Source organism: Tachyglossus aculeatus, chromosome X1 (assembly GCF_015852505.1).
Source record: "Tachyglossus aculeatus isolate mTacAcu1 chromosome X1, mTacAcu1.pri, whole genome shotgun sequence".
Taxonomy (NCBI): domain Eukaryota; kingdom Metazoa; phylum Chordata; class Mammalia; order Monotremata; family Tachyglossidae; genus Tachyglossus; species Tachyglossus aculeatus.
The window spans coordinates 79,381,683-79,399,614 of record NC_052101.1 but is presented as its reverse complement, the minus strand read 5'-3'; the positions used below and the strand labels follow the sequence as shown (position 1 = coordinate 79,399,614).

The 17,932-nt window shown below is 44.1% G+C and overlaps 1 protein-coding gene and 1 non-coding gene across 3 annotated transcripts in view; both read right to left on the bottom strand.

Annotated features, from left to right (window-relative positions):
• The window catches only part of TKT (transketolase), a 33,004-nt gene extending 17,120 nt beyond the window's left edge, over nucleotides 1-15,884 (bottom strand). Inside the window, exons 1-5 of one of the 2 annotated variants that reach the window (XM_038772849.1) lie at nucleotides 15,658-15,737; nucleotides 7,440-7,480; nucleotides 4,607-4,724; nucleotides 3,891-4,004; nucleotides 2,328-2,425 (exon numbers count right to left, since the gene is read on the bottom strand). In XM_038772849.1, coding sequence (XP_038628777.1) covers nucleotides 2,328-2,425; nucleotides 3,891-4,004; nucleotides 4,607-4,690 — 296 coding nt within the window. In that variant the 5' untranslated portion in view covers nucleotides 4,691-4,724; nucleotides 7,440-7,480; nucleotides 15,658-15,737. Of the gene's footprint in view, nucleotides 1-2,327; nucleotides 2,426-3,890; nucleotides 4,005-4,606; nucleotides 4,725-7,439; nucleotides 7,481-15,657 lie in introns of both variants that reach the window. The other variant, XM_038772848.1, reaches the window with a different exon arrangement.
• LOC119920449 lies at nucleotides 6,468-6,605 on the bottom strand. The gene has a single exon (XR_005448194.1). It is a non-coding gene; the product is annotated as a small nucleolar RNA SNORA7 (small nucleolar RNA).
• Nucleotides 15,885-17,932: the final 2,048 nt, after the last annotated feature.

Below are 17,932 nucleotides of genomic sequence, written 5' to 3'. Positions count from 1 at the left end.
CCAGTAAAATATGTATCTGAACTTTTTTGTCTTTGTTAAAACCAAAAGATGTTAAAAAATTACTAAAGTGCACAACACATTGGAATTTACTAGCTGCCCCTCATACTCAAAGAAAGCACCACTGACAATGATATTTGACTATAGAGGTAGGGGGGTGCGGGGGCGGGGGGGTGGTGGAGTGGGGTGTGTGTGTATGTGTCTGAAAAGGCCAGTGTAGGACCCATTGTCCTGAAAGGATTCTGCACTCAGAAAGACTGATCATATACAAAGACTTTATTAATAGAGCAGAAATGTATGCTGTTTATCTGAAACTCCTACACTGGCAATCAGGAGTTTCTGGCCCATCAATGATAATAATAATAATAATGTTGGTATTTGTTAAGCGCTTACTATGTGCCAAGCACTGTTCTAAGTGCTGGGGGAGATACAAGGTCATCAAGGTTGTCCCACCTGGGGCTCACAGTCTGCATCCCCATTTTACAGATGAGGCCCAGAGAAGTGAAGTGACTTGCCCAAGGTCACACAGCTGACAAGTGGCAGAGCCGGGATTAGAACCCATGACCTCTGACTCCCAAGCGTGGGCTCTTGTCACTGAGCCACGCTGCTTCTCCATATCCATCAATATCCATCCTGCTGTGGGGAAAGAGGTAGAAGAAACAGGAGAGAGTTGGTCGAGTTCCCTACGGCTCGATGTCTCAGCAGCCCTCCTGCCTCCCCCGCTGCAGTCCGTATCCCTTCTCCCTCCCCTTGCCCTCCACTACCTTGGATAGGGCCCTAAGACTAGTACCATTAGTGAGGCTCAACTCAGTGACTCCTCTGAGTCTTGCCCACACTTGCAAATCCCCTTCTCAACCCAGGTGCAACTAAATGTCCTGGTTAATTTCCAGCATTTCATTCAAGATTTATCAGGGATGACTGGCTGAACTATTTTCCCAATTATCACATGTCAGATTATGTTTAAATCAGAAAATTAGTTTTTGTAAATAATTATTTCAAGCAACTTCAGAGAATGATTAACTCAACTCTCTAGTTCGGTGTTAGATAAGATTTTCGTTAAAAATATATCATGCCAATTCTTTTGATAATGAGTCACTTTTGGGTGGAACTCCTCTTCTCCAACAGCCCGGCTGAAAAAAGAAAGCAATTTTTTACAGTCCAGGACAATTATCAATCCTATGCAAGTGAGGGGCAACAGGCTTTAAAAAAAATCAATTATGCTGATCTCATGTTTGCTACCTCCCCCGTTTCTTACTAGAGAAGACCTTGTAGGTAATTCCCACTTCAGGTATGTGCAAAATCTATTGAAAATATTTTATTCCTCAGAAGTCCCAGAATACAGCGTAAGAGCTCCTATACTTAATTAAATTATATTTGCACTTGGATTTGTACACTTTATTTACCTCATCCTCAGTCACACAACACATTTATTTATATTCATTTATTTATATTAATATCTGTCTCCCCCTCTTGACTGTAAACTCGTTATGGGCAGGGAACTTGTAAACCGATTCTGTTATACTGTACTCTCCCAAGCACTTAGTATGGCGTTCTGCACACAGTAAGTGCTCAATAAATATGACTGACTGATTACTTTTAGTAATAGTAAAGCCACTGTAGTCAGCTGTGATCTATGGAACTGTAACAACACATCATAGGTCACTCTTGAATTGAGTATCCCTGTGCTCATTGAGGGAAAAGCTAAATCCGAGTATATTAAATGATTTAATCTCAGCTGCCGAAGTAGCTCATTTGGAAATACTGTCCATACAGCCAAAAGTTCAAGGACTTTGAAAGTACCATAATAGTGACTGTGGTATTTATTAAGCCTTTTTGTGTGCCAAGCACTGCACTAAGTGCTGGGGTAGATACAAGATAATCAGTCCCCACATAGGGCTCACAGTCTAGGTAGGAAGGAGAACAGGTATTAAATCCCCATTTTGGAAATGAGGGAACTGAGGCACAGAGAAATTAAGTGACTTGCCCAAGGCCACACAGCTGGTCATGCTGCATCTCTAAGTATCTCCCAGCAACCCTGATGACATTTTTCCCTTGGTCAAAAACCAACCCAAGACTTGGAGAATATCATCTCCAAGACAACATTAACTTCCATGTGAAGAAGACCTCCAAATCTCCAAATCAGGGTTTGCAGAAAATTCACTAGCGCAATTACTCCCTGGAACAGCTAACAATGGTTAGGGTGAATACTGAAGATCTGAGGTGAAGGGAGGAAAACTACCAAATGAGGACTGAGGGAAAACGCTGCACCTCATCTTCAGACAGGGAATCACCCAGTAGCTTCGAGGTGAGGCACGATGCACTCTAGTTACCTTGCTTTGTCGAAGTATTTGCCAGTATAGGCCATACCACATGCAGCACCAAGTCCCTGTCCAAGAGAGCCTGTGGCCACATCAGTAAAGGCTTGTTTCTGAAAAAGGAAACATAAATTAATTGGCAGAGTTAAGACTCACAAAATCTTCAGTTACTTCATCTCCATCAACAGCATTTAAGAGCATCTTCTGTGTCCCAAACACTGTACTAGACGCTTGGGGTCCAGCAGCAGAAAAGACATGGTCTTTGTCCTGTGGGAGATTAAAAGCGCGATACACTCTACAGTAGAACAGCAGAATGTAAGCACTAAGAGACTTGTCAAATAGTCAGAGCAAAGAAGAGGGCCCCTAGTCCAGCGCTTAGAACAGTGCTTTGCACATAGTAAGCACTTAATAAATGCCATTAATATTATTACTATTAGTAGTAGTAGGCTTGAAGGGAGGAAGAATATTATGAAGAGCCCTCATAGTGGATAAGCTACTCTATGGGAGAATAGGACTTTGAGGAACATTTGCACATTCTCCTTCTTCCTCTTACAAAATACATTCAATACGTCACTCACTGACTCATATACAAGACTCTTATCCCAGTGGGGAGTTTGAACTAAGAACTATAAGAATTCTTTTGAATTTAGAAATATAGTGTCAATTCAAAAGGACAGAATGTGACAGGTAAAAAGCTGATTTTATGCACTATAAATAATTAATGAACCCAAACACTTGGGGTTATGGGAGCAGAAGCTGGTCTGAAAGCACAGGGTGGAAAAACAAAAAAGAAAAAAAATGCCAACTCATTTTGGCTAGGCTTGCAATGTCTCTCTAATAGCTGCAATATGTTCCAATGTAGTGACAAAACTCTACAAGTGAAACACTTAGTTCTGTATTTTTGTCACCACAATGACTCAAATGAATTTCTTCACCTTTATCTTCTTTTATGCTGGAGATAACAGCTGGAGCACTCCTTAGAAAATGGGAAGTTTCAGAAGACATAGTCCTGCTTGTGATTGCTTGCACTCTTCACACTGGGGATCACTCATGCTAGAGGATTGTAAAGCTTCAAGGACATCAGGGAGTAGAGCCCTGTATGGGATGAAAATCTGGGGTCTTGCCTGAACAGAGTCCAGGCAAATCTCTGAGAAAGAGTCAGTGAAGTTGTCCAAGTGGACTTCTGGGACTTCTGCTTAGACGTTAATCTCCATACAAGCATGAGGGCATCCAGATGTCCCCTCTGCAAGGCACCATGATTCCTTTGGTTTAATTTAAAGAGGGCCGAAAAAGGGGTTGCATAAGCCATCCTGCTTCCGCAAAGCCTGGGCTTATGCAAGTCTTAGACACAGAGACCATAGCCACTGAAAATGCAAACAGTAGACTGAGGGCTTTATTGAATGAGCTGAGTCATCCTCCTCCATTTCCTATGCCTATCCCCTCCACTTTCCCATTCACAGCCTTTAAGAGCTGCTATGTTGCTAAAATGGAGGAGTGATGAAAGGTAGTGGGGAGGGTCACTGGATAAGCTTATAAATAAGCTCCAGCACCCTAGCTCTATCTACCCAAGGTACTCACTGGAACAGGATGGCCATCCAAAATGGAGCTGATTTTCCTCAAGTTTAACAGTTCAGCTTCTGGAAGGAAACCTGCCTCAGCCCAAGCAGCATACAGAATTGGAGCTGCATGACCCTACAAGGAAACACAACAATTAGCAAGAGGTAGTTGCTCTTCAAAGACATCGTTCTTCAGGTTGGACTTAAAGTCACTGACCCATAGAAGAGAGAAAAGCATCCATTTCAAGGTGGGAGGCTTATAATTTCAATAATAACAATTGTGACATTTGTTAAACGCTTACTATATGCCAAGCACCGTTCTAAGCGCTGGGGTGGATACAAGCAAATTGGGTTGGTCATAGTCCCTGTCTCACATCGGGCTCACAATCTTAATCCCTATTTTACAGTTGAGGTAACTGAGGCACAGAGAAGTTAAGTAACATGCCCAAGGTCACACAGCAAACAAGTGGCTGTTTTGTTTGTACTAGATCCCTACTGGACATTTGCTGCTCTTCTTGGATTTCTGACTTAAAATTTTAAACCTAACTTCTCCATCATTTTGGTTGCCAGGAGCACAAAGGTGCTGGAGAAGGAAATCTTGATTCCAGATGTGTCAAAAGTCTAATCTGTTTCACTTTAATCACAAATGTTTATCGTATTGCCTGAGCAACTAAGAACCCATAAACATTTAACTCTTCCTTTAGATTAGGAGGGGATTAACACTACTCCAATCCTTACCTTGGAGAGCACAAACCGGTCATTATTTGGATTTCTTGGGTCTTGGGGTTTGTATTTCATGGTGTGGAAAAAAAGCACAGACATGATCTCTGCAGCACTGCAACATGATGTTGGGTGACTGGAAGCAAAGAAAGATAATAATAACGATAATTTGGTATTTGTTAAGCACTTACTATGCGCCAAGCACTGTACCCAGCACTGGGGTAGATCCAAGTTAATTAGATCAGATACAGTCCCTATCATACACATGGGGCTCACAGTTTTAGTCGGTGGGAGAATGGGTTTTTAATTTCCATTTTACAGATGAGGAAACTGAGGCACAGAGAAGTTAAATGATTTGCCCAAAGTCACTAGTAGGCAAGTGGCAGAACTGGGATTAGAACCCAGGCCTGTGCTCTTTCCACTGAGCCACACTGCTTCTCCATCATAATGTAACATATCTGTTACTGCCTGAAGATTGTTTATTCCTTTTTGAACGATCAAAATATCAACCTGGCAAATTCCCACCCATTAATATAAAAATACGTAATCCCAAATTGCTTCTGATAGCCCTCATAGCCTGAGCTTAAGCCAAAGACCTATTAGCTGCACTCTGAAAGCTCAGAACATCCTGTTATCTTGTCCTAAGTGGCAGTTTAAACAAGGGCCCAGGTGATAGAACTGGGGCTTATCTGGGGAGGCACTCTCTGGAGAGAAAGAATTTCATGGCAAGATACACACTCAGTAGCCAAGGTGCCACTGAAAATGTACAGTACTAGCTCAAACTCACAATCTGTTAACTACTCCACTGCCCGGACTGTTTTATCAAGGACTTAAAGGCTGAAATGGGCAGTGAAGCATGTGACTGTTTAAAATTAAAGGATAATTTTAAAACACATTTTTTGTCTTCCAGAGGGTGGAGGGGAAGGGGAATTTTAAGGAAAATCTTGAAGAACTTCATAGCAGCAGAGTCTGGGAATAGATGGGTTTGATGCACTTCAACTGAAACTCCCTACAGGGCATGGATATTTCTTCTTCAGAAACAATCCTATCACATTTTGAGGCCCAGAGAATAAGCTGCTAAATAAATCCCCTAAAATGTTTACAGTGTTTATCCACTTTTATCCAAAAGGCTTGTTTCAGAGCTTGCTCAGAATAGTCATGGTCTGGCCACAAACTGTAGGAAAGATAGTTCCTTCAAAGAGACAGACTGTAGTTACCACCATTTTGAGGTAGAGTACTAGAAAAATAGTACCATTCTAGCCACTCAAAGGGATAGCACTGCTGAGATTTCCCAATCATTTGCTCCTTGAGCTAGGTGGAAACACCACAGCAGAAGAACAGTGCTTCCTTCTCTCCTCAATGCTCAGGGTGTTTAGGTATGGCCTCTTGAGATGGAGGAGAGAAACCAGAGCCTAGTATTAGGTCAATATCAGACAATCAATCAATCACATTTATTGAGTGCTTATTGTGTGCACAGCACTGTACTAAGCACTTGGGAAAGTACAATATAAGAGAGTTGGTAGAGTTGGTTGACTGGTTACAGTCTAGAGGGATCTAAACTGTTCTAATGCTGTTTCATCCTTAATTTTGTCTTTATCTCCCCGAACCCTTCTTGCCCCAGGCTGCAACCCAGCGTGAAAGGAATAGAGGAGCAAATGGGATCTGTGAAGAAAGGCCTTGTCTGACCCATAGCGACACCAAGGATGTCTCTCCCAGAACGCCCCGCTCTCCATCTGCAATTGTTCTGGTAGTGTATGCATAGAGTTTTCTTGGTAAAAATACGGAAGTAGTTTACCATTGCCGCCTTCCGTGCAGTGAACTTGAGTCTCTGCCCTTGACTCTCTCCCATGCCGCTGCTGCCCAGCATGGGTGAGTTTTGACTTGTAGCAGATTGCCTTCCACTTGCTAGCCACTGTCCAAGCTAGGAATGGAATGGGTAGGCCTTTGTTTAACTCTCCCTCCCATAGCCGAGACTGGTAGAGTACTGGAAACTCTCCAGGTGTGACCCTGAGAGGGGATGAAGAGGCCTACAAATTTGCAAATCATCAGGTTGACTCTGACCTCCTCCCTACTCCAAATATAAATTACTATTCAGCTAGGTGAGATAAGGGTTAATCCCCTCCAAGATTTCTGGAGAGCTGACTCCGAAGTGTACTTAAGAGGATAATTTATTACTCAAAACTGTAGACTGTACAAGCTCTAGACTGTAAGCTCATAAACTGTAAGATTCTCTCTAGACTGTAAGCTCACAGTGGACGGAGAACTTGTCTACCAGCTCTGTTGTACTGTATTCTCCCAAGGGCTTAGTATAGTGCCCTGCCTCCAGAAAGAGCTCAATAAATACAATTAACTCATCAAAACCCAGCATATCGGAACAATCTAAATTCTGGGGTTCATTTCTTTAGAGCAAAACATTATTTACTGCAGTTTACGTCAGCCAACCACAGTTTCTGGTTAAAATTTAGAACCCTGATATTTGTCAAATGCTAACGATTCATTCAGGAATACATAACACAACCAAATGATTTCTATTTCGTTCTCCATGCATGTTAGGGCTTAAATGAAATTTAAATCTAGACACCTGTCATCTGGGCAGTGCTAACCTTAATTCTTTAGTGATCCCTCGCATGAAAATGAAAGGGCTTATGTTAGACACATGCAACACCACAACATCTGGAGTAAAGGTTAATTTCAATTACACTGTAAAAACTCATCAGGCAGGAACAGATATAATTCGCTTTAAATAGCTAACAGTTCAAATGTAGATTAGTACAATACTTCAGCAGCATAGTTAATAAATCCTTTCATGCTTTAATTTTCATTCCTGTATTTTATTAACTTTATACTTAACCATTTCTATGAACTTCTGTTCTTGAAAGAAAAAAAGGCAACCTGAAATAGCAAGCATGTGGAAACATAAGAAAACATATTCACAAAAGAGCAACAAACTGACAAACTGAACATGTTTTTGCAATTACACTTGGTTCTGTCATAATGTGTGTTTTCAGTATACGTTTCGGGTAGAATGCTGTTATGAAATTAGGAACTGTTCTGCTGACAGGAGCCTGTTGGGATACGGCAAAACAAGGCGTTGGGAGAAACAGTATGTATATATGCATAGGTACGTGCCATTGGACATGATGAATAAAACAATGAATAAAACAATAAGAGTTTTTCTTGATTTAAAAAAAATGGTACTTTGTTAAGTGCTTACTATGTGCTAGGCACTGAACTAAGCACTGGGGTAGATACAAGCTAATCAGGTTGAACACAGTCCCTATCCCACATGGGGGTCACAGCCTTAATCCCCATTTTACAGATGGGATAACTGAAGCACAGAGAAGTTAAATGACTTGCCCAGGGTCACACAGCAGACAAGTGGCAGAGCCAATATTAGAACTCAGGTCCTGAGTCCCAGGCTCATGTTCTATCCACTAGACCACACTGCTTCTCCAACTGGTTCTGTAAGAATGCAATTCCTGTGATATCACTCAGAATGGAACTAAGCTCCTGTCAGCCCATTGACGGTAGGGGCCATATCTTTTGCTTCTGGTGTATTCTCCCAAAGTGCACTGCACATGGTAGGTACTCAATAAATTCTCTTGATTTACTGATTAATTAATCCAGAAATTCTACTCTATGCATATTCTCAGTTTCAGTAAAATCAGTTCATAGGACTTAATTTGCAATTAAGTAGGCAACTGGAAGTTAAATTCAATTAATAATTATTCATATGTACCCATAAGGTTCCTGGCAGAGTGTGGCTATTTAGTTGAAGGGTTAGATAAATTATTGGTCATTTGAAATACCCCAAGGACAAAAAGTCTTTCAAGTGTCCAAGTTCTCTGACCTCTCAAGTCAACTCTAGTGCTCAACAGAGAGGGAAACGTTTCCTTTGGACATTTGAGAGAACTATTAGGTGGTTTGTAAGAGGGGAATTGGAGTAATTTTCCATAACCCTAATTTCCAAATCACGCAAGCCAGAGCCCGGTTGAACGTTTCAGGAAACCAATGAATGCCTAAACAATAAACCAGTAATTCTAGTGCAAGAGGATCTGTTCATATCAACTTGTGAAACTTTGTCATGTCTGAAGAAATCCTAGCAGGTTCTTCTTTCATATAATCCTGTCTTGACTAACTTATGCCAGGAAACCACAACTTATTTGGGACTTCAAAAATGGTGAAGCTTCATTTAGACTGTGTTTATACAGACAAAGCCAGATGGAGAAATTATCCAGATACGGTAACTTGATGCAAATAATTCAAGCCCCAAATAAGTAGAGTACTTCTCTTTCTTTAGTACTCTTTTCAGGGGGCTGGTTGCCTCCACTTGCCCCTTTACATTTCCTGTTAACATAGCTTTAATGAAAGAGCAGAAGCTATTTTTACACCTAGGTCAACTTTTCCCAAATGGACCTCAGTTTCAGTAATAGATGCATGTCTTTGGAACCCATCAGCATCTTAGCTGGGGAGAACAGTAATATGCTGAAGGACCTGATATACTCATCTCTGCCTGCTTCTGATCTGCCTCTGAGAGCCTATTATGATGAATGCCAAACTTTTACAACCTCTCTAGAAGGCCAAGAGTGTTAACTTTGTAGGTTGGCTGCTCTTGACTGGGTTCCCTGTCCCACTCTAGTGTAAGGATCTTCTCAAATAATTTTTCTTTTCCTGAAATGTGAGCTCCCAGCTACCATTTATTGCCTATAACGTGCAAAATGCACCGTTGATCAAAAAAGGAAAGGAATCTCGGCAGATACTGCCAGTCTCTTAGTAATTGCTGGGCTCTTAGCTTCATTTCCAATTTAATGAAAGGGGGATTTTTATTCACAATACAGTAAGTTCTGCCATATTAGCTGGTTGGGCTCATGGAGAAAAGGCATCAAGTCCCTAAAGTTCCATGTGGGCAGGGAATGTGTCTACCAACTCTGTTGTATTGTACTGTCCCAGGCGCTTAGTACAGTGCTCTGCACACAGTAAGCAGTTGATACATATCACTGATTGGTATCTAGACTGTACGTTCATTGTGGGCAGGTAACGTCACTGTTTATTGCTGTATTGTACTTTCCTAAATGCTTAGTACAGTGCTGTGCAGGCAGTAAGCACTCAATAAATATGATTGAACGAATACAGTGCTACTGGCTTTCTGGCTACTTCAGCCATCACATAAAGCATTTCTAGTAGCAGTGTAGTGTCTGCATTGTAGCCAAAGCTGGACAAGGGGCAGACACCGAGATTTTAGCCTGTTCAAGGTTCTACTGCAAGAACAGTTTTTGTGTGCCTGTCTCCTGATTGGACTAGGCAGTCAATCAATCAATAGTATTTATTCAATCGATCAATGGTATTTGCTGAGTGCTTACTATATTCAGAGAACTGTACTAAGCACTTGGGAGAGTATGATATACTGATGATGATGATTATGATGGTATTTGTTAAGTACTTACTATGTGTCAAGCACTGTTCTAAGCCCTGGGATAGATACAAACTAATCAGTTTGGACAGAGTCCGTGTCCCACATAGGGCTCATGGTCTTAATCCCCATTTTACAGATAATGTAACTGAGGCATAGAGAAGTTAAATCACTTGCCCAAGGTCACACAGCAGACAAGTGGCAGAGCCAAGATTAGGCCCATGCTTTATCCACTAGGTGACACTGCTTCTCACAGAGCAGCAGCATCATCATCATCATCATCATTACTGATCTCCAAAGCTGGAAATGGCAGCAGTTAATATAACCACTAGGTCCAGGAAGTCTTTAGGCATGGGTCGACATTTTATCAACTCTGATAACTAAGTATTGGAAGTCTACATAATTTAGCAATGACTAAAATGTGCCAAACAAGGAAAGCAGAGTTGAATGAAGCAGTGGATGAGAAAATGCAATAAAAGCCCATCTATCAGAAGTACCTTGATTCCAGAATCTCCCACTCTCTGGAAAATTGTATCCAGAGCTGAACAAGCTGCATTTATCACAGCAGGAACTATGGGCTCCATTTTATGGAACTACAAGCCCCTTTCCAGGAGTCAATCTGAAGTAGATGGCCTCAACAAGGATGCCCAGGAGAGCCTTGCCCAGAGCTGGGCCTATGCAATGTAGGGTTAGGCTTGGGCTGGCACACTTCTCTACCATCCCCCTCCCCCCAATTTGTCTGGAAAATCCATTCATCCAAAGACATTCCAAAAGGAGTTTTACCACAATTTTCTAGGTTGACCTAGAAACTCATATTAACCCCAGGTTCTAACACTAAGGAAAGTTTGCAAAATGTTTTATTCGAGGTTCATCATTTGCCCCATAATTAATCAGGGTGGAAGAATGAAAAAAAAAACACTATGAAACTTCTGAAATCCACAGACATCCCCACTCCAACACGAGTTACAGAGGTAGTTTTGTTTACCTTCATTGGATTTGCTGATTGGATCATTCAAATAATGGAATTTTAATATTGAATTGGGGGGCCAAGAACTTAAAAATGGTTGAAACAATTTTCTGATTATGGCTTTCAAGGGTCTTCACCTGTTTCTATACACCATCTTGTCCTCTTCACTCCTCCCAAATAAATCACTTAAATCTTCTTCCCTCTCAACTCTCCCCCTTCTGACCCATTGCTCATGCTTTCCCCAACCTAAAATAGCTATCCCTTCTTCCCCAAGCCTTGTTTTTCCCCTCCCTTCAAAGCCTTTCTTAAAAAAAAATAGCACCTTAATTACATTTCTTAATTTATCCCCTCACCAGCTAATCATGCTTTCCCCTCAGTCACTTCAGCACTCTTATGCACATATCTGTTCGATCTTAATCCATCAGTGGTATTTGTTGAGCATTTACTGTAGGCAGAGCACCATAGCACTTGGCAGAGTACAGTACAATAGAGTTGGCAGACTCCTTCCCTGCCCATAAGGAGCTTACAAGTCTAGAGGAGAAGACGGACATTAAAATAAATTATGAATATGGACATAAGTTCTTTGGGGCTGTGTGTGGGACTGAATATCAAGTGCTTAAAAGGTACAGAGCCAAGTGCATAGATGACACACAAGGGAGAAGGAGTAGGGAAAAAAAAGGCTAAATCAGGGTATAACTCTTGGAGGAGATATGACTTTAATAAGTCTTTGATGGTGGGGAGAGTGGTGGTCTGTCATATATGAAAGGAGAAGCAGTTCCAGGCCAGAGGGAGGACTTGGGCAAGGGGTTGGCGGTGAGATAGAAGAGAGCGAGGTATAATGAGTAGGTTGGTGTTGAAGGAGAGAAGAGTGGGTTGAGTTGTAGTAGATCTAGGAGGGGGTGAGCTGATTTAGTGCCTTAAGGTAAATGGTAAGGAGTTTCTCTTCAATGTGGGGTTGCATGGGCAACATTGGGGGCTCGAGGACTGGGGAGATGTGGACTGGACAATTTTTTAGAAAAATGATCCAGGTAAACTAAGTGAAATAAGGACTGGCGTCGGGAGAGACTGGAGACAGAGTGGTTGGCAAGGAGGCTAATGCAGCAGTTAAGATGGGCTATGACATTTAATTGTTACTGATTTAGGTATCCACTTGTGCTTATTATTTATATCTATTCTTCTGTTCTTTTAACAATTATATATTAATTGATTTAAGTGTATTTGTCTTCCCCATAAGCTGTAAACTTTTAGGGATCAGGGATAATAATCATAATCATAATAATTGTGGTATTTGTTAAGCACTTATTATGTACCAAGCACTGTACTAAGCACTGGGGTAGAAACAAGATAATCAGGTCTCACATGGAACTCACAATTTACGTAGAAGGGGGAACAGGTATTGAATCCCTGTTTTGCAGATGAGGGAACTGAGGCACAAAGAAGATAATAATAGTAGTAGTAATAATTATAGTATTTGTTAAGTGCTTACTATGTGCCAGACACTGTACTAAGTGCTGGGGTGGATACAACCAAATTGGGTTGGACACAGTCACTGTCCCACTTGGGGGTCACAGTTTCAATCCCCATTTTATAGATGAGGTAACTGAGGCTCAGAGAAGTTAAGTGACTTGCCCAAGGTCACACAGCAGATGAGTGGCGGAGCTGGAATTAGAACTCATGACCTTCTGACTCCTAGGCCCATGCTCTATCCACAACGCCATGCTGCTTCTCTCCCAAGGTCACACAGCAGACTAGTGGCTGATCTGGGTTCAGAACAAATGTTCTCTGACTCCCAGGCTCATGCTGTTTCTACTAGCCTATACTGCTTCTCTGTTATGTTTTATACTCCTTCCGATTGTTCCCCAAGCACCTAGTAGAGCGATCTGCACACAGCAGGCACTCAATAAATATTACTGTCTATAGTGAACTGAGACATACAAAAGTGATGAAAATTTCCCCATGATCACACAGTGTGAAAATTATACAGATGGAAAGAAAGGAATAGGTCCCAGTAATCTTGGCCCCCAGATTCCTGTTCTAACCACCAAGTGGGCAGCCTCTTCAAATGCAGAGAAATAATTAATCTAACTGTGAGAGAGCCTAGTAACAAAACCTATTTTATATACATGCTACCTTTGTTCATCCTAAAAAGGAAGTTGACACTTCAATATTTCCAGTTAAGTTCTATGATTTAATCTGTTTTTTAAACCCCACTCATCAGATGTATTTTACAACTTTTCTTGCAACACTGGTTGCAGTTGGCAACTTACTTCCTTCTAAAAAAGTTCAGTTTGAAGCAATTTTGTCCGAAGATTTCTTAAATTGCTTTTACAACCTGTTTCTCTCACTCTCATACATACACTTTTTTTTGCAGACACTTCTTGTTAAATTACAGGAAAATCTCTTACACTGTGACCAAAGCAAAGTGACACACTCACAATCAAGCTACTGTTTCTGCATTCAAATGTTACTTTAAAAATAATCCTCAGGAGGCTGGAGAGACAATAAACCCTCTGCATTCACAGAAAAGGTGTAAATATTGAGAATTTTGCTTTTCACAATTATGAAAACAAGGCAAAGTGAAGAAAATATTCAGAGACTTAACCAGAAAATACTTTGGTAATGTTGGCTATCAAAATAATTCTGGATTTCCCCTCAAATATCTATTAATGTCAAAAGCTTTCATTAATATTCTATAACTGGCCTCATGTTTGAAAAAAGGGTGAGTTTATCCTGTTGATATGAAGACTACTAGACCAAACCTTATTGCTATAATCAAGTGTGCTCCAAATCCCACTATGTACACATTTATTATAGAGCATCCCAGTACAGTATTACTTATGTGTGTACACATCACCTATGTTGGATAAGACCTGCAAGTGTAATGATCTAAATAAACATAATTTAAAAATGGGCTACTAATAAAAGCTCTTATTTTAGTCCACCAGAACCACATCAGATCTTAAAGAGTGAAGTTAGGCCTGGAATCTGCAGACATCAGAGAGTTACATCCTGTCCAGAGTCCTGAATAAACTGCACGCAAGACTGCAAACATTCTGTAGATAATCTTGCATGGTCTAATTTGAAATTCTGTGGAGAATTAGTTCCATGATGGGCACAAAATGAAAAAGAAATCGCTTGGCCCCGGGCATTCATTCTTTGGTTGTTAGCTCTACATCAACTTAGCATTCTTGGTCCTTTTCCTTTCGCAGTGCAAATATTTACCAATTCATTCAGTCCATGCAGTTCAAGAGCCTCTCCTGTCCCCGAACCAAATTTTTTTTCCCACCCTTCTGATTCTGAGCTTGCTCCTCTTTTACCCAGGGAATGGTTGGAATCTAGATTTATTTGGGTGGCTGGGTCGGATCCCGATCACGCAGGAAACACTCTTTTCATCCTATACCTTTTCCTCACACACAGCCCACAGCTTGTGGATCCTGACACTTCTGACAACTACCTGTAAAGGTTTATAGGTTTAATGGCCTCTCCGGTCTCTCTTATTTGTAAATGAGCCCTAGGGCTAACAGTGTGGGGGCAGGCATTGGATAAACACACCTGAAAGCAAGACCCTCAGGAAGGCTTGGGGGATCTAAATCGCAGTAGGAGCTCACCTATCATTCATTCATTTAATCGTATTTATTGAGCGCTCACTACTCGCAGAGGACTGTACTAAGCGCTTGCAAAGTCCAATTAGGCAACAGAGCAACAATCCCTACCAAACAACGGGCTCACAGTCTAGAAGGGGGAAACGGACAACAAAACAAAACAAATAGACAGGCGGGGTGGGGGGAGTTTTGATCTGTCGGCTATGAAGGGGGACGGAATTCACAATACACTGACATTCTCCCAGCCGGCCCAAGATTTTACAAAACCAGAGGTTCCTTCTGCTTACAGCTTCCTGCTATCCTCTTGGCCAGGCCAAGCCCTCTTCCTTTTCCTCCGCTTCTCTTCCCACCCTCCTGATTCCCCTCCACCTTCCTTTTCCTCCCCATTCCCGCCCCCACATTCGTCCATAGATTCAAACGGTGAAGGGAGGGGGCTGAGATGGAGAAGGGAGGTGGGAAGCCCGGCGCCGGAGATGGCTAAAGGGTGTTTGACCTGAGTCCAAGAAAAACGAAAAGAGAGTGACTGCTCCGGGGATTAGAAAGGAGTGAGTGCGGGGTGACAAGCCGAGGAGGTGCGGGGAGACAATTTAGGGAGTGTATCTGAGATGCAGCTCCTCTCCTCCCGCACGCCCCAGCTCCAGGTCCATATGCCCTAGGGATTTTGTCCGCAAGGAAACCTTTTGAGGCTGCAGCCGTAGGCTCCGGGAGACGGAGAGGGAAGGCTGATCGTGAGTCTCCCTCTTCCCCCACCCTCAATCGTTCTTCAGATGTTCCCTTCCATCCCTCCATCACACCGGTGCCTCCATGCTTGCACGCTTGGATCGGCCTGCTGTCAAGCCGGATGGCAGCCGAAATCAGATGCTAGATTGGGTTTGAAACAAGACAACAGGAAACGGCAAACCACGCTGGGGGCTGGGGGAGGATGTGTGTGTATTTTCGGTAGGGGGGCTGGCGACAAGGCCTCCTCTAAACCTCCCTCTTCTCCCTCCCTCTCCCCCCCCCCCCCACCGATCCTGCCACTCTTCCCATGTGTTCTTGGGGTGGGAAAGGATGCTGCCTTTCCCTGTTGCCTGCTCCCAGCCCCACTGACCCGGAGCCCGCAGCCGTGGTGGCCTGGATAGAGTGGATTCTCAGTCGATTGGTCATGTCCTTCAGGGCCTGCAGCTTCTGCTGGTCGGGTTTATGATAATCTTCCATGGCGAAGCGGGCTTGGCACGGGTCCGGGAAAACACAGGAGGAGGGGGCGGCGAGATCCCTGGTGGCTACAGCTGCAGCCGGACCGGGAGCCGGAGACACGCGAGCGGCAACAGCAGCAAGCGAGGCCGAAGCGCCGGGCGGGGGGCGCATTAAGGACCCCAAGACCCCGCCCGCGGGAGGAGGAGTTTGCGCCCCGACTCCTCCCCGCTCGCTCGGCCGAGCCAAGGCTCGGGCCGGGCGAAGAGAGGGAGGAGAGCTAAGCGGGGTGGAGCCCTGCGATCACCCCACACCGGCCGGGCGCTCCTCTCTTCCCTTCTCTTCCTTTCCCTTCCTTTCCCTTCCTTTCCCTTCCCTTCCCTTTCGCTTTCCCGGAGCCTCGGGGCTCCCCGCCTCGGTTGGACGAGGGGATCGCGCGGGGGCGAGGAGGCAGCCGAACGGGTTTAGGGATCTCGTAGCGTCCGTTCGGGCGGTGCTGAAGATCCGCTCCAAAGGGCCTGGGTTGGACGGATTGGGCTTTCTTTTTCTCGCTTCTGTTACTGGTTTCGCTTGGTTTTCCTAGCCTTCCGCGCTTCCTCGCCCCCTTCTCTCCACCAGCACCTCCCTCTTCCTCCTCCCACACCCCCGCCGTCACCTCATTTTATTTTTGAATTTCTTAGCCCGCAGTTGCCACTAAGCGAGTTTCAGAGGTCATCAGGCTCATCCCCAGCCTCCATGAACACTGCAAAATCAAACCTTCAGCCCTTTTCATTCCCCCGAGATGTAGAAACTTATCGACCCCGCCTGTTGACTCGTGCCAGATCACCCACTTCCCCATTCCCTTTGCAAGATGCAAGTTTTAAACTAAAATGTAAAAGGAAGCTCACTCCCTCCTCAGTTGAATTTTAACTCGGCTGTCTGGTGGTTCTCCCTTCCTTCCTGCTGCTTTTAGTTAAAGTGATGGCACATGTTTCCCTTTTACACTGGACACGTTCAATCCAGGAGACTGTGCTAGCTGGCCAGACTCCTTGAACGAGTTGTCTACACGCGCTGCCTCGAATTCCTCAACAACAACTCTCTCCTCGACCCCCTCCAGTCTGGCTTCCGTCCCCCACATTCCACGGAAACTGCCCTCTCAAAGGTCACCAATGACCTCCTGCTTGCCAAATCCAACGGCTCATATTCTGTCCTAATCCTTCTCGATCTCTCAGCTGCCTTCGACACTGTGGACCACATCCTTCTCCTCAACACGCTATCGGACCTTGGCTTCACAGACCCCGTCCTCTCCTGGTTCTCCTCTTATCTCTCCGGTCGTTCGTTCTCAGTCTCTTTTGCAGGCTCCTCCTCCCACTCCCATCCCCTTACTGTGGGGGTTCCCCAAGGTTCAGTGCTTGGTCCCTTTCTGTTCTCGATCTACACGCACTCCCTTGGTGACCTCATTCGCTCCCACGGCTTCAACTATCATCTCTACGCTGATGACACCCAAATCTACATCTCTGCCCCTGCTCTCTCCCCCTCTCTCCAGGCTCGCATCTCCTCCTGCCTTCAGGACATCTCTATCTGGATGTCTGCCCGCCACCTAAAACTCAACATGTCTGAGACTGAACTCCTAGTCTTCCCTCCCAAACCCTGCCCTCTCCCTGACTTTCCCATCTCTGTTGACGGCACTACCATCCTTCCCGTCTCACAAGCCCGCAACCTTGGTGTCATCCTCGACTCCGCTGTCTCATTCACCCCTCCCATCCAAGCCGTCACCAAAACCTGCCGGCCTCAGCTCCGCAACATTGCCAAGATCCGCCCTTTCCTCTCCATCCAAACGGCTACCCTGCTCGTTCAAGCTCTCATCCTATCCCGTCTGGACTACTGCATCAGCCTTCTCTCTGATCTCCCATCCTCGTGTCTCTCCCCACTTCAGTCCATACTTCATGCTGCTGCCCAGATTGTCTTTGTCCAGAAACGCTCTGGGCATGTTACTCCCCTCCTCAAAAATCTCCACTGGCTACCAATCAATCTGTGCATCAGGCAGAAACTCCCCACCCTGAGCTTCAAGGCTCTCCATCACCTCGCCCCCTCCTACCTCACCTCCCTTCTCTCCTTCTACAGCCCACCCCACACCCTCCGCTCCTCTGCTGCCAATCTCCTCACCGTACCTCGTTCTTGCCTGTCCCGTCATCGACCCCCGGCCCACGTCA